Genomic DNA, 13,639 nt, shown 5'->3' with positions numbered 1-13,639 from the left:
GCCGCGGTCCCTGTCCCAGCTCACGGGAACTCCCACGAGATCAGCTGTCCAACCTGCCCATGATTTAATAGAAGCCAGGAAAAAGGCTTTTTCATTCTTTTCAAAGCCAGCAGCCCAGACCCAAAAGGATGCCAATCCAAGCCAAACGTTATCATTAAAACGGGTCTCACCTGATTTGATTCCTTTAATGGGGAAAGTGGCATGCGCGAGAAAGTTGGGGTCGCTGAACATATCTTCCTCGTAAACCACAAAGCGTAGAAACGCGAGGTTTGGGTCATAAATTTCAAACGTCACCTTCTCCTGTGTTGGAGCCCAAACAGGGCTTAGGCCGTTGTCATCTGGAAGGAAATCCAAGCTCACTTAGAGGCCCCATTCATCCTGCCCCCTCTTGGTTACACCATCTCTACATCCGTTGGCTTTGAATCTCCGTAGCAACGGTGTAAATACACATCTAGGCCAGGAGCTAAGAAATAATTTTTTTCCAATGCCATCACAGGCCTGGCCCTCAGTAAGCAGGGGGGAGGCGACCACCGCCCCTTACAGATCTCCCACCTCAACCCCCTGGGATTGGGGGGTGGACAACAGTGCAGGAACAGCTAGGTTTGGACAAGAGAAAAGGAGACATGGGAGCCACATCCCTCGTCTGATGGGGGAGGTGGGTTAGGTGCTCTGAAGAGATAGTGGGATTTGGAGTTGCCAGGGGAGAACCAGCCTCAGGGAGTAAGGTAGTTAACTTTCACCCTCCACAAAGGCCAGTTTCACTGGTCAGCACGTGAGCTGTTCATCGGGCTACCTTCTACCAGGGACAGTGGTCCCAAGCCTTAAAAGGCCCACAGTTCAGGTTTTTCCAGGCCTCAGATGGCAGAACAAGCATTCTCTGGGCTTCCCTGCCCTCTGCGGGTTAAGATCACCCAGGTTGGGCTGCAGCCTTTTGGGTCAGGTCAGCCACATCCTCTCTTAGCCCTGGACTCAGTAGGTAAGCAGGTGAGGGCTGATGCACAGGTGAGAGAGAGCTGGAGCCTTGCCGGGGCCTCCCAGAGTTACAGGCTGAGAAACACAGCAGTGGGTCCATGTCCAACTCTTTCATCACGTGGCCCTTTGCTTCCTCCCCCCCCACCCCGAGCTCCCCATAGCAGGCAAGGGGGATGAAGGGAAAGACCTGGACACCAGTGCATTACCGCATCCCCGATGACTAGCATCCCCGACCTGGGATTCAACTTGCCTGAAGTTTAATTGAAGAAAGGACCCAGCAACTTACTCACAACTGTTGTTTTGAACTTGTTGTTGTCATATTCGGCTCCGCATATCTCCACCTCCACAAAGGGACATGCAATACTTCGTCCAGGTTTGGGAAGATGACGAGCCCCCAGAACCTAGGACACCAAACGCAAGGATTAGAACTCTCCCGGCTCCATCCTGGGCAGAGCCAACAAGTTCCACGTGGGTGGGTTCTCATTTCTTCACTGGTGAAGTACTAGACCCTCCTACAGTGGACACCCCTACTGCTTCCCTTTTGTGGATGAGGAACTAGGGGTGGAGAGTCAGGGAGGATTCCCACAGCTGGTAAGGATGAGCTGGGATGGCAGCCCCAGTGCCAAGAGACTCAACAGGTGGACCTCACCTGTGCACAGAAATGCATACACCCAGGCCAGCACCTACAGAGATGGAGTTCAGTCACTCAATTTCTCAGCCCCTCCCAGGAAAGGATGGGGGAGAATGTGGAATCCTTTTTGTAACAGGCCTTTTTTTAAAAATTTTTAAGAACTTTGGTTATTTATATATGCTTCAGTTTTTCTTCCTTAATCTTATGAGAAATGCAGTTCATTTCCCTACCTTGCATCATTTCCCAAACGGGAGAAAACAAAAACTCTAACAAAGAGACAACACCTTCTCTGAAAGTTGGACCAGTTTAGAAAAGCTTTCACCCCTCAAAGTGGCCACGATGGGGACAAGCTCTCTCCTCCACAAAGACCAGAGAGCCACTTCTCACATGTTTGATTCCCCTTTTTTTCTGACCAGATGCTGACCTCACAGGGACCCTGGTGAACCCAGCCAGAGACAGATTCATAGCTCGCCCCCGCAAACAAGGGGAGGTGACCAAGCTGGACCTGGGAAGGTGCCCTTCCCTCCCCTCTTCCCCTGCAATGACCGTGGCAGGCACTGCAATTAAGATCCTGAACCGTGTCTGGGTGTTGACGGTTTAAACCAGGTGACCGGTGTCGTTAGGCAGCGGGCTGGGCCATCCCCACGCTGCACAGCCCCGGCCCCCTGCGCCAGGAAGGAGGGCTGGGCCTTACCTTGACCGTCAGAGTCATCAGGATTTTCCTCTGGGACTCGGGCGGCATGGGGTCGTACTTCTCCGCCCTCATGCTCTCGGGCTGCAGGACATAGCCAGTCCGCCCATTGAGGGAAAACAGGGCGTGGTTCATCTGCAGGTACTTATCTGGAGAGGAAAGATAACTGCTGATGAAAGTGAGGCAAGAAAAGGGGCCCCAAGGTGCTGGGTAGGGGATGATTTATATCTTTTTCCGAAAATAATTTGAGGCAGCTGTTAAAATAGGTATCAGACTCAAAAATATGGGTTTAAAAAAATCTATTGAAAACCAGTGTTACGGGAAGAAAATGTGGGATTAAAAAAATCTCAGACTGGGGACACCTTTCCAAGTAAGATACAAAATCCACAATGTATTCAAAGCTAAAAATTGCCGCAAAGAACAAAATTTCCATAAAAGTTGATGTGCTGTAGAAAAATCAATTTAACTCAACTGACAGGTAAATATCTACATATAAATTTAACCTGTTAAGAAATCTGGTAACTGTGTGCTGTGAATACCTAAACCCCCTTAGAAAAACTGGGTAAGAAGCATGAATGAAGTCTGTGGAAAAGAAAACACAAATGCTTCTTAAGTACATGAAAACCTGGTTAATGTTACTCATAAAAAGAGAAGTTACCAGTAAGGGAAGCTGTGACTACAGTGTAACATCAGTTTTCACCTATCAAAGACTGAAAAGTTTTGCTAAAACTAAGTTGGTCAACTTTTGCCAAAGAGGGTGTAAACGTCTCGCCCGCTCGCACTCCTGCCTGCAGTCCCCATGGAGAGCAGGGTGGCTAAGTGTCTTCGCTCAGACCCTCCTGGATACAGGTGTGCAGTGGTTTTCCTCAGGGCCAAGTTGATCAAAGCTGTTTGACCCAGCCTGCACTTCTGAGAATTCTGCCCCACAGACGTGCTCCCATATCTAAAGTGATGCTCACATAAGGTTACAGGGGGTAGTGCCGTCTGTAGTAGCAAATGAAGGGAAATAACCTAAATGTGCCTCAGCAGGGGATCAGGTGAAGACCTTATGGTTCTGCTCAGTGGAATCCTATGCAGGCACAAAAATACAAAGGAGATGACTGATCAACAGGTCCTCCAAAGAGGCTTAAATACCCACCAAAGTGCAAAGCATCGTGATTAATGCCACCCTTTGCATAAAGAAGTTGGGCGTGTTGGCCTTTCCCAGCATATGATTATCTCCAGAAGACAGCCTGGGCAGCAAGCCCTCAGAGAAGGATGGGCCCGGAGAGGGGACCGGAAGACAGCCACTGAACACCTGAATCCATTTGCCTGAAGCTCAATTCCTAGACTTTTAAATTACGTGTGTGGATGCATTTCCTTTCTCTCTTAAACCGGACTGACTTCGCGTCTGTCACTTGCCATCACGGAGCCCGTCACACAAGCACCTGGCATGCCCAGGGGTCCCCGTCATCACTCTGTTCAAGGGGATGGGCCTCGCGCTAGCAGGCTGGCTGAACTCTGACAACTCCTAAGACACCACATCACACCGGTGGCCCCAGCAGACTGTGCCTGGAATGATGCTCCGTCGTCTCAGATTTATTGGCCACAATCAGCCCCCTTTTACCTGGTGTCTGGAAATTGAGTGCCACCATCTGGGAGCCACACAGCCAGAGGCGGAAGGGGTCGTAGTTGGAGGAGTCCACCCGCTGTCCTTTGGGGTAAATGCGGGTCAGGCCCTTTTGATTGTATTTCAGGAGATCGTTGGGTTTCTGTCTGACGATGCTGTCAGCCTTTGTCTCCACGAAGGAGCGGATTTCTCGGAAGTCGGGGTTTTCTGCACAAAGAGAGGGAGTCGCGTTTATTCTGTGTCTCGCACATTTTCTTAACGCCTAACGTACTGGCGGGATGTGCAGGTCGTGAAATGAAACCAGGAATCTCTCCCGGATGAGACATTCAAGTGGTTATGACGATACTGCCATAATTGGTTCTGCTGTGGGCTTTCCCCTCCGGGGCCGGGGGCGGGGGCCGCTCCCAGATATTAAGAGGGAGCCCAGTGTTCCCACAGCCTTTTAGTCTAGCATTATTGTAATTTACTTTTTGTTTAGAACTACCAGCAGCCTTGTACAAGAAACCACAAAAGCGGTACAGTTACAGAAAGGAGTGGGGGAAATGGGATCCGCAGGGAGGAGGAGATCTGAGGAGTGGAAGGTGCGGACGTTGGATCTGTTCCTCATCAAAGGTGTTGCAGGCACAAGATGAGTGAACCCAGCATCTTGGTGGAGGGAGAAACGAATGCCAGCAGGAAGGGATGTGACAGGAGAGGGGATGCCTGTGTGGGTGAGGGGACAATGAATGGGAGGAGACTTGTGGGAAAACGCAAACAATCCTTTGCTTGGATGAAGCTCTGCTGCTTCACATCCAGCTGTGGTAGGACAGCTCTTAACACGCTGAGCGTGGCCGCGTCTGGTTCAGAGCTATGACATCTTTCCCTGCGTGTGGAGGTACCCAGGGACCAGCCTCCCAGTGACCATTAATGCTGAGGTTTAGTACTGCTTCTCTGGTCCTCTGCCTTGGAATTACAGATTCTGGAGATCAGAGACACGAGTTGCTCAAAAGGAGGAAGAAAATATGAACAGGACCATTATTAGATGAAAGAACTTGCTACTTTGGAGGATTTGGTAGGAGATCCATTTTTGCATCCTTCTGCAGCAGGCCAAATAATGGCCCCCAGGGACATCTAGGCCCTGGTCTCTGGAACCTGTGACTGTGTTCCTTATATAGGAAAGGGACTTTGCAGATTGATTAAATTGAAGGGCTTGAAAGGGGGAGATTATCTGGCCCTAAATGAAACCACAGAGTCCTTATAACTGAAAGGTATAGGGGGATTTGACTACGTAGAAGAGAAGGCAATATGACCACAAAGGTAGAGACTGGAGTGACACGGCCACAAGCCAAGGAATGCCAGCAACCATCAGAGGTGCAAGAGGCAAGGAACAGATCCTCCTCTGGAGGGAGTGGGGCTCTGCTGACACCTTGATTTCAGCTCAGTGATACTGATTTTAGACCTCGGCCTCCACGACTGTGAGAGAATAAATACGTGTTGTTTCAGCCACCAAGTTCGTAGTAACTTGTTACAGCAGCAGAGAAACTAATCCACCCTTTAAGAGGGTTTGCCTTCTGAACATACCAGAAGGGCCTGTTTCACCAGCATCCTCGCCCTGAGGACAAACTGAAGGGGAGGTTCCCACTTAGCACAGTTAAGACGAGTAGGAACGCTTTTCACAACGCCAGACTCAAAGGGAATCAAGAGTTTCCCCCGAGGTTGGGGGGCAGAGTGATGGGAGACGGTACCTAGGTTGTCCTTGGTCTTGCTGGTTGGTTTGCAGTAGACGACCAGGTCCGAGAGCTCAATGGCGATGGACTGGTTCTTCTCCCAGTACTTCATGTTGTTCTCCTGTGTGGAGCCAATCCCGAGTTTCAGCCCTCAAGCCGGCACCTGCGAAATCCCATCCTCCCAGCACCTGGCAGGCGTCTTCCTCCTCTGGGTCCCCTCTTCTCTTTGGCCCTCACACATGCTCACATCTTAAATGTGGTGGAAAGTTCTCCTCTCCCCTGCCCGTCCTCTTACTTTGGAAATTCTCCACCAAGCTGTCTCCACCCAGGATCGCTGTCCAGCTCAGTCTCTGACCACAACTCTCGAGAATACAGGGGAACGAGGGCTCTTCTTTGTCACCACCCCTCTCTCAACCCTCTGTTCTCGGCGCGCTGCCCTATCCCTCCTCCTGAAACCACGCTGTGACAGTTCGTCAGATTCTAGTTCTCAAGCCCAGGACCACTCTAGGCCATGGCCTCCCTGTGCTCACTCGCTGTCCCCTGCACCCCACCTCCCTGCAACGTGCACCTCGCTTTGCAGAGGACTCTCCACGGCCCGGGCCACACACCAAGGACTTGGGAGCCACTCGCCCACGGTCAAATCCATCTCCAGGTAAGGATGGGCTCTCACTCCACTCCAAACCAGACAACCCTCTCTGGCCTCACCAACTTCTGACCCATCCCCCATTGGCCAAGCGGGGGAACCCTAGAGAGAATATCGTTCACAGATGGTAACATTCACCATCCGGGAGGTTGCTTAGCTTCAGGCAGTGCACACTAAGTGCTTGATGGATACTATACCTAAGCCCACACGTCCCTGAGAGGTACAGTTTATCTCCACTCTTCCACGACATTACAGCACACACAGAGGTTGAGTAGCTTACCCCGGGCTCCACAGCAGGCCGAGACCAGATGCTTAAGCAATCGGCCTCACCTGTGTTACCCTTCTGCTTCGCCCCCTCTCCACCCTCAGCCACCAGGTACGGGAAGAGGCCTGTCTGAAAGGCCGCCAGGTTCACATCCCAGGTCCCTCTGAAGCACAGCGACAACGTCCTGGCCCCTCATCCTGCCGCCCCCATCCTCCTCCCTCCTCTGCAGGTCCGTAGGATTCTGGATGCCACCCAGATCACTCCTTCCCCAGGACGCCTTCCTGGGTAACTCCATCCAGGCCTGGGAAAGAGATGCTGCATCCCTCAAGCCTTCCAGAATGCCCACTGCCTCACCCGGTCTTGGCCTTGCACTGTCTCTCGTCCGACTATCTATGTTGGCGCCTTTCAACACTAGTGTCCAGACCAGTGTCCACACTGAGGCACGTCCCTTGGGAGCAGGACCCTGCAGGGGGTGAGTCTTCTGGTGACAGGTGGTGATTTGGTGACAGGAGCATCACAGTGGTTACAACTGTGGGGACTGGACTCAGAGGCGGGTTTGAAAGCTGGCCCGATTTGCTGGCTCTGCCGACGGCATAAGTCACCTAGCCTCTCTGTGCCTCAGTTTCCTCAACTGTACGATGAGGCTAACTTGAATACCTAACCTCCTGGAGCTATTGAGAGAATTAAAGAAGGAGGCCTCTGCCCTTGCCGATCACGTGGCAAACAAGGGGTGCGACACGGATTGCCCCAGAAATGCCTTTCCGGGCCAAGGACAAGAGCATCCGCTTTTTAAACAAGCAGGCGCGGGCACCCCATTTCGTCTGTAAGAATGCCTCCAACTCATGACTGCTGACAAAGATCCTGGGGCCCAAGTGGACCCTGGCAGTGACCAGCAAACGAGCTTTTTACATGAGCTCCGGCAGCAGCCACATCACCAGGGAAGATCAGAACGTGAAATCTGCCCTTGTTCGTCGAAGCACACCCAGCTTTCACCAGTCCTTCCCACACTCCCTGAATGTTCCTGGGCACAAAGCAAGGTAGCGGCAAGGCTCCAAGGGCTGGTGTGGGTGGGACGGGCACGGAGCAAGAGACAAAGAAGGTGTCAGCCAGATCGTCTACGGCCAGATGCCGTCAGGGAGACTGAAGCATTGTCTAAGCTCAAACCTCAGGTGTTCTTTCCTAATCCTTGTGTCGGTCTGGCTTTGTCCTCTTAGTACACAATTTTCCCCGCAGGTTATTTGGGGAGAGGAAACCCTAGCAACAACACAGCTCACTTCTCACGACAGTAGGCCCGCCTGAAGTAAGGGTGGGTTGAGGCAAGCCACAGCTGTGTCCACGTGTGGACCTCTGGCTTCACCAGGCACAGAGCCATGTAGTGTTATGGGGCATCACTTTTTTTCTCAACCTCGGTAGAAAACAGTATCAGTTCACGATGAAATACCAGTCGCTACTGCAAAATTGTAGAACAGTTACTCTCCAGACCCACAGACTTTGCCCATAGGCCATCTCAGAGTTTGAAATCACAACACACTTCATTGGTCAGGCTTTGGAAACTCACTAACTAGATGAATCCTAGTGACTGGTCTTCTGCCATTTGACCAAAAGAAGCCAGAGATGATGTGAAATTACAGAGCCCTGAGCAGGTTCCTAGGGCCTCGGTGAGGAGCTCCCAGCAGTGAGCTGAGAGCACACTTCGTGTTGCTTTCCCGGGGGCAGCATGGGTCCACCTTGCTTGTTCCCACACCGGCAAGCCCTACAGCTGGTTGTGTTCAGAGTGGAACCTCTGTCAATTCTGCTGACTCCTGTTCTGTTTTTTAACATTCGTATGAAATGTGATAAGACTAAGCAGATGTAAAAGCTAATTAAAAAGGAACATAGACCAAGGCAGAGCACAGCAGCCTTCCAGAGCTAGGCTTAGCCTCAGAAACCGTCATGTGCTGGGGAATGAAGGGGACAGCCTTCAGGTGAAGTCACATTTTCCTCCATTAAGAGAAAGGGAGAGAGCCAGGAAGCACCCGGCTGAGGGTGTCATCGCCACGCCCCTTCCCTCCGAGCCCCACACTCAGAGGGGGCGTGAGTGCCTGAGAATAAAGTGGCTAAAGGCTTCCTCCTCACTGGTGTTTTTCTCCGTTCTCAGCTACACGGGCCTAGAGTCCCAAGTACTAGAAGATGCTCAGGACAATCACATGCTCGCAAACGGTGCCGTGCAGATCTTGACGACAGCCACTCAGCCGACCATGAAAACACACGCAGAAGAAGACAGGAGGAAATCACCTCTCAGAGGAACCCCAGGACAGTGGCAACCCCCTGGGCCTCGGAGCCCTACTGCATTGGAGGCACCGAGGGCAGATGAGATGGCCCCATGGGGGAAGGTGGGAACAGCCTTGTTGGCCACAAGCGCGTGGCTCATCCCAAGTGACTGATGTGATGATGTGACAGGTCTTGTGAAGAATAAGGACCCGTATGTAGGGCCTCTGACTAGATTCTGGGATGGGGGAAAGACGGCAGGCCCTGCCAGGGAGGGTGCCCATCTGAACAGCTCTCGGCACAAAGTCTTCGAAAGAAGAGGACTTTACTCCAGGGTGTCGAAAGGATGAGTCAGGGGGCCTCTGGTGACCACAGACTGGCCAAGCTGCAAAGTCCCCCACAGGGGGAAGAAAAAATCAAGCCAAGTACACTGGAGGAGGGAGACTCATCAATTATAACCCGAGGTCAGAGGGATCCAGGAGGTCCTGAGAAAGCCTTAAAGTCAGTCCTAGAAGCAACTGGGTACATGGGAAACCCTAGAACTTCTTCCCAGCTCCGTGGCCACAAGAAAGAGCAGACAGCACCTTGCTCCATCATCCAAGACACAGCAACACTTCCCCATGTCCTCCTGGCATGAAGACAACGTGATGATTAAATCCTGTGGTGACCTGAGCCCTTGCCGTGGGTCAGGCTCTGGGCCAGCACTTTCTATGCATCATCTCCTTTCATCTTGTGAGTTAGGTATCTGGCTCCTCATTTTACTGACAAGGAAACTGAGGCCCAGAGAGAGGTGGTTACCTGCTCAGGGTCCAACCCTGCCAGGATGCAAACTCCAGTTGGCTTAATTCTAAACCTCCTGTTCTTACCTAGAACCTCGCCCTTTTCAAAAGGCCTCCAGACAAACCCTAATGCTCCGTTGAGGATAAACCCTCAAAAGCTCATTCCCATCAAGACTGGAAGTTCCCCCCACAAGGATACAAACTTCTGGAAGGAAAGGGCTGTGTCTTGTCGATTACAGTATTCCCAGGGCCCTTTCCAGTCCAGAGACGTGAGCTCAGTGAACGTGCACCGGAAGGATCCAGGCTGCTTTGAACAGTATTAAGAAACAAGAAAACTTTCCAAATGAGGAAGGCAAAACTTTCTTGTTAAGACACACAGGACCCGACAGGCCCCAAACATCAAGGGACACTGCACACACCGTGAGCCTTCAGGTTCAAAGGTTCAAACCAGACCCAGCTCCGCAGGTGGACCTCCAGTACCCATTTCCTCTCCGCAGTGCTCCTGTCGTCTGAACACCCCCCCTCTAACCCCCGAACTCTGTGGGGCCGCTGGGCCTGCTCCTCCGGCAGCCCGGACCCACCCCACCTCAGCAGAGTACCACAAGCCTGAGAATATCAGGCCCACCTGAGCCCAGGTAAGCAAAAGGCTTACCTTGGTGTCGATCTTCCAGGTGATCTCCCGGATGCTCTGGAACCACTCAAACAGCTCCTCCACCTTGTCTGTGGCAAACTCCACCGGAGGGTCACCCTGCTTCTTGGGCTCCAAGATAAAGACGAAAGGCTTCTGGTTCTTCCCCTGTGGGGCCTTTACTTTAGGAAAGGATAACAAAAGGCCTGATCAGCCTGTTAGAAAGCCCAAGAAGACCAGATTTCCACTTCCCCAGGCCACTTCTCTTATGACCCCAACCCCACCATCATTGTCAAAGCGCCGACCGGGACATCTACCTTGTATCAGGTAGCGGTCCACGTCTTAATGTGCAGTTCCTGTCAATGTGACCTTATCTGGAAATGGGGTCTGTGCAGATGTACGGAAGGATCTCAGGATGAGATCGTCCCTGCATTTTGGGTAGACCCTAAATCGAGGAACCAGTGTCCTTCATCAGAGAGAGGAGAGGGAATTTGAGGCAGAGACCCAGGGGCGTTAGTTGGCCATTGAAGAGGGAGGCAGAGACTGCAGTGATCAGCTCAAGCCACGGACCGCCAGCAGCCATGAGCAGCTAGGCGTGGAATAGGTTCTCTCTACAGGGAAAGTATTTTCTGGAAAGAGAAAATGAAGGCTACGAGAGGAGAAATTATCGGCCACGTGATATCGTCAACGAAGATCTCTGGGCTCGCACGTGCCAGGCACTGCTCTGTATCTTCTTTAAGTCTAATCACAGCTTTTTGGGGTGCTACTCTTGTTCTGCCCATTTCACAGGAGGGGAAACAGAGACTTGTTGAGGCAGAGTAACCCACGGAAGGTCACAGAGCTGGTAGTGGCAAAGCTGGGGCTCAAGTCAGACCTGACTCCAAGCTCTCTCCTCATCACCCTGAGCCACGTGCCTGTGCAAGTTCAGCGCAGGATGATACAAAGGGTAACAGCAGGGAGGGCACGAGCCCCCAGTGCCCCAGACCCAGCTCGTCTCACAACTCGCAGTGGAAGCTCAGGCAGCTTCTGTGGTCATGACAGGGCTTGGTTTTCTCATCTGTTAACTGGAAATGGAACCAAGAATCCTTTGCCCACCTGCCTAGGCTAGTGGACTGACGGACTACAGGGGGCACGGAGGCCGGCTATGGAAACACGGGCTGCTCAGAGAAGAAAGGCGCTCTGGCTTCTTGCCCAGAAAGTCTCTCCTCACTGCCTTCAGCTCCTTCGTCTGGAAGCTGCTATATGCTCACTTCAAAGGCCCAGGAAGCACCATGCATCTCACACCCCTGTCACCACGGTTGAGGCTGTGGGCTCCCTCCTGCACCAGACTCTGAGGGGGAGGCCAGGTTTCCTGACGCCCAGCTGAGCTGCCAGGAAGCTGCAGCTCTGAGAGGGGAAATGACAGGCCCAGGGTCTCGCAGCAACTGAGAGGCAGAGCTGGGCTAAGAACCAGACACCCCCAACTCTATGCTCCACTGCAGCCCAGCCAACGTCTCAGCTCCTCCTAGAAAAGCATGGGAGACCCAGGCAGACCCCTGCAATGAGGACGATGATGTTGGGAATAACAACAGCCACCATTAGTCCAGCACTTAATATATACGCACCAGGGTATATAACACCAGATTATAGCGCTTTACGGATGTTAATAGCATAGCAATCAAGATGTAAGATGATAGCCATTAACCAGCTTGGCCCAATACTCAGCTTCAGCAACCAAGTCGAAGCTGGAAGGACCCAGGACAGCTGACCCCCTGTCTGGGGCGGTCCTGAGGCCAGGCTGGGGGGAGATTTGGGTGGAAATCTGGGCTGAGACCATGTGTGCACATACCAACATTATAGGCGTTGAGATCCAGTATTCCTCTGCAAAGAGACCCTAAGGGATTGTCTTCAATAATCTGTGAAGAAACAAGACATAACTCACGCTCGTCTTAAAGGGAATAGTGAAAAGATAACCAGTTTCCAAAGTATACCGTTTAGCAGAGGCACTGCCTCTGGAACTGTTTAAAATGCACTTTCATCACAGGCTACGTCCACGGGGAGAGAGCTAAATAACGAAGCATGTTGCTGGTGGGGACCCAGCAGCGAGCAGGTGCTGGCAGGTTCAGCGTTTCATTTTCCAATCTGTAAAAAGGCGCCTTGTGAATTCCAGAGCAGGTTTCGAAGCATTTCCGTGGATCTGGTTTCAGAAACACCCTAGACCCTTTCTTCTGACATTATCAGGAAATGGGACTGGCCCCCTTTCCAAGCCCAGCTCAAGAACCTTCTGTGGCTCCCTGTGTCCTATGGGAGCAACACCTAAGCTCTGCAGTCTCGCCTCAAGGCTTTCCGGGCCCTGCTCAGTCTTCCAGCTCTTCCTCTCGCACGGCACATTTGAACCATCCCAGGGGTCAGGTGAGGTGGGGAGTTTCCTGGTCTCGGGAAAGCTGGAAGAACTGTGTATCTGCCCATCACATGTACTACCCCACCCCTCCCCCAGGCTAATGCCGACTGTGCGGGTAAAGGGCAATGCGGGATGGACACAGCTGGGGAGGGGTGTGGGGGGGGCGTTACCGTCTCTGCCTCAGGCCGAGCGCAATGAACAAAACTGTTTCCACTACCACACCTTTGCTTAGGCTGTACCTCCCACCTGCAGTTCCCTTCTGCTGGTCTCTGGCTGCTGAACTCTAACTTGACTTTTAACACTCAAAGGCCTCTTCCTCCATGCAGCCTTCCTAAAGTGCCCCGAGTCCCTTAGAAGAAAGTCTAAGATTCCAGCCTTGGAGCACTGCTGTTGCACTGAAAGTAGCTGCTCTTCGAGCCTTCTGAGCAAGAGGCAGCGGGGAACAGAAACCAGGTTTGCAATGTCACCAGGAGGGCCTCGACGCACCTTTCCCTTGGGCCGGCCTGCTTACACCAAGCACGTTCTGAATGCCAGGCTGGCCAAGCGAAACGTTTCATCCGCAGGCCGCTTGGCCGTGGCCGTTTTCACTGCGGAGGGAATTCTGCATATGCAAAGCCTTCCAGCCCAGCGCAGCAGCCTGATTTAAACCTGACTGTCTTGTCACAGTGACCGTCACCCACAGCTCGGGGGACAGTCCCAATTTCCCCGTCACTCTGCTGTCCCTGTTCGGGAGCTCCTTGGGGAACACAGGACAGCGCGTACAAAACGTGGAGCTGGCTCAGTGGACCCCCCAGAATAGGATCGGTGGGTCCCTCCCTGGGATGAACGATGGAGACTCACCTGCTTTTCCAGGTCCTCCCCGTCAGCTGTTGAAATGTCTTCAACGTAATTGGACGGGAAGTACTGCTGGATTCTGGTTCCGTAGTCTCCTTTCCACCTATATGGAAACACAGAGGGGATCAGAGGGCCTTGGCCGAGCGATGGTCACTGCTCACTAGCTCCCAGCCGATGGGGGAGGGGGAAGGGGGCAAGTGACTGAGTGGCCAGTAGAGGGGGTCGTTATCTGTGACAGCGGAGCCTATCAAAGG

At 52.5% G+C, this 13,639-nt stretch overlaps 1 protein-coding gene across 1 annotated transcript in view; it reads right to left on the bottom strand.

Annotated features, from left to right (window-relative positions):
- Positions 1-13,639, bottom strand: part of PLCG2 (phospholipase C gamma 2) — a 150,132-nt gene that overhangs the window by 18,782 nt on the left and 117,711 nt on the right. Inside the window, exons 23-30 of the mRNA XM_030863240.2 lie at positions 13,392-13,488; positions 12,000-12,066; positions 10,196-10,353; positions 5,628-5,730; positions 3,901-4,110; positions 2,298-2,443; positions 1,259-1,373; positions 171-338 (exon numbers count right to left, since the gene is read on the bottom strand). Of these exons, the coding sequence (XP_030719100.1) occupies positions 171-338; positions 1,259-1,373; positions 2,298-2,443; positions 3,901-4,110; positions 5,628-5,730; positions 10,196-10,353; positions 12,000-12,066; positions 13,392-13,488 (1,064 nt within the window). The remainder of the gene's footprint in view (positions 1-170; positions 339-1,258; positions 1,374-2,297; positions 2,444-3,900; positions 4,111-5,627; positions 5,731-10,195; positions 10,354-11,999; positions 12,067-13,391; positions 13,489-13,639) is intronic.

Source organism: Globicephala melas, chromosome 19, assembly GCF_963455315.2.
Source record: "Globicephala melas chromosome 19, mGloMel1.2, whole genome shotgun sequence".
NCBI lineage: Eukaryota > Metazoa > Chordata > Mammalia > Artiodactyla > Delphinidae > Globicephala > Globicephala melas.
This window is presented reverse-complemented; position numbering and strand designations above follow the sequence as displayed.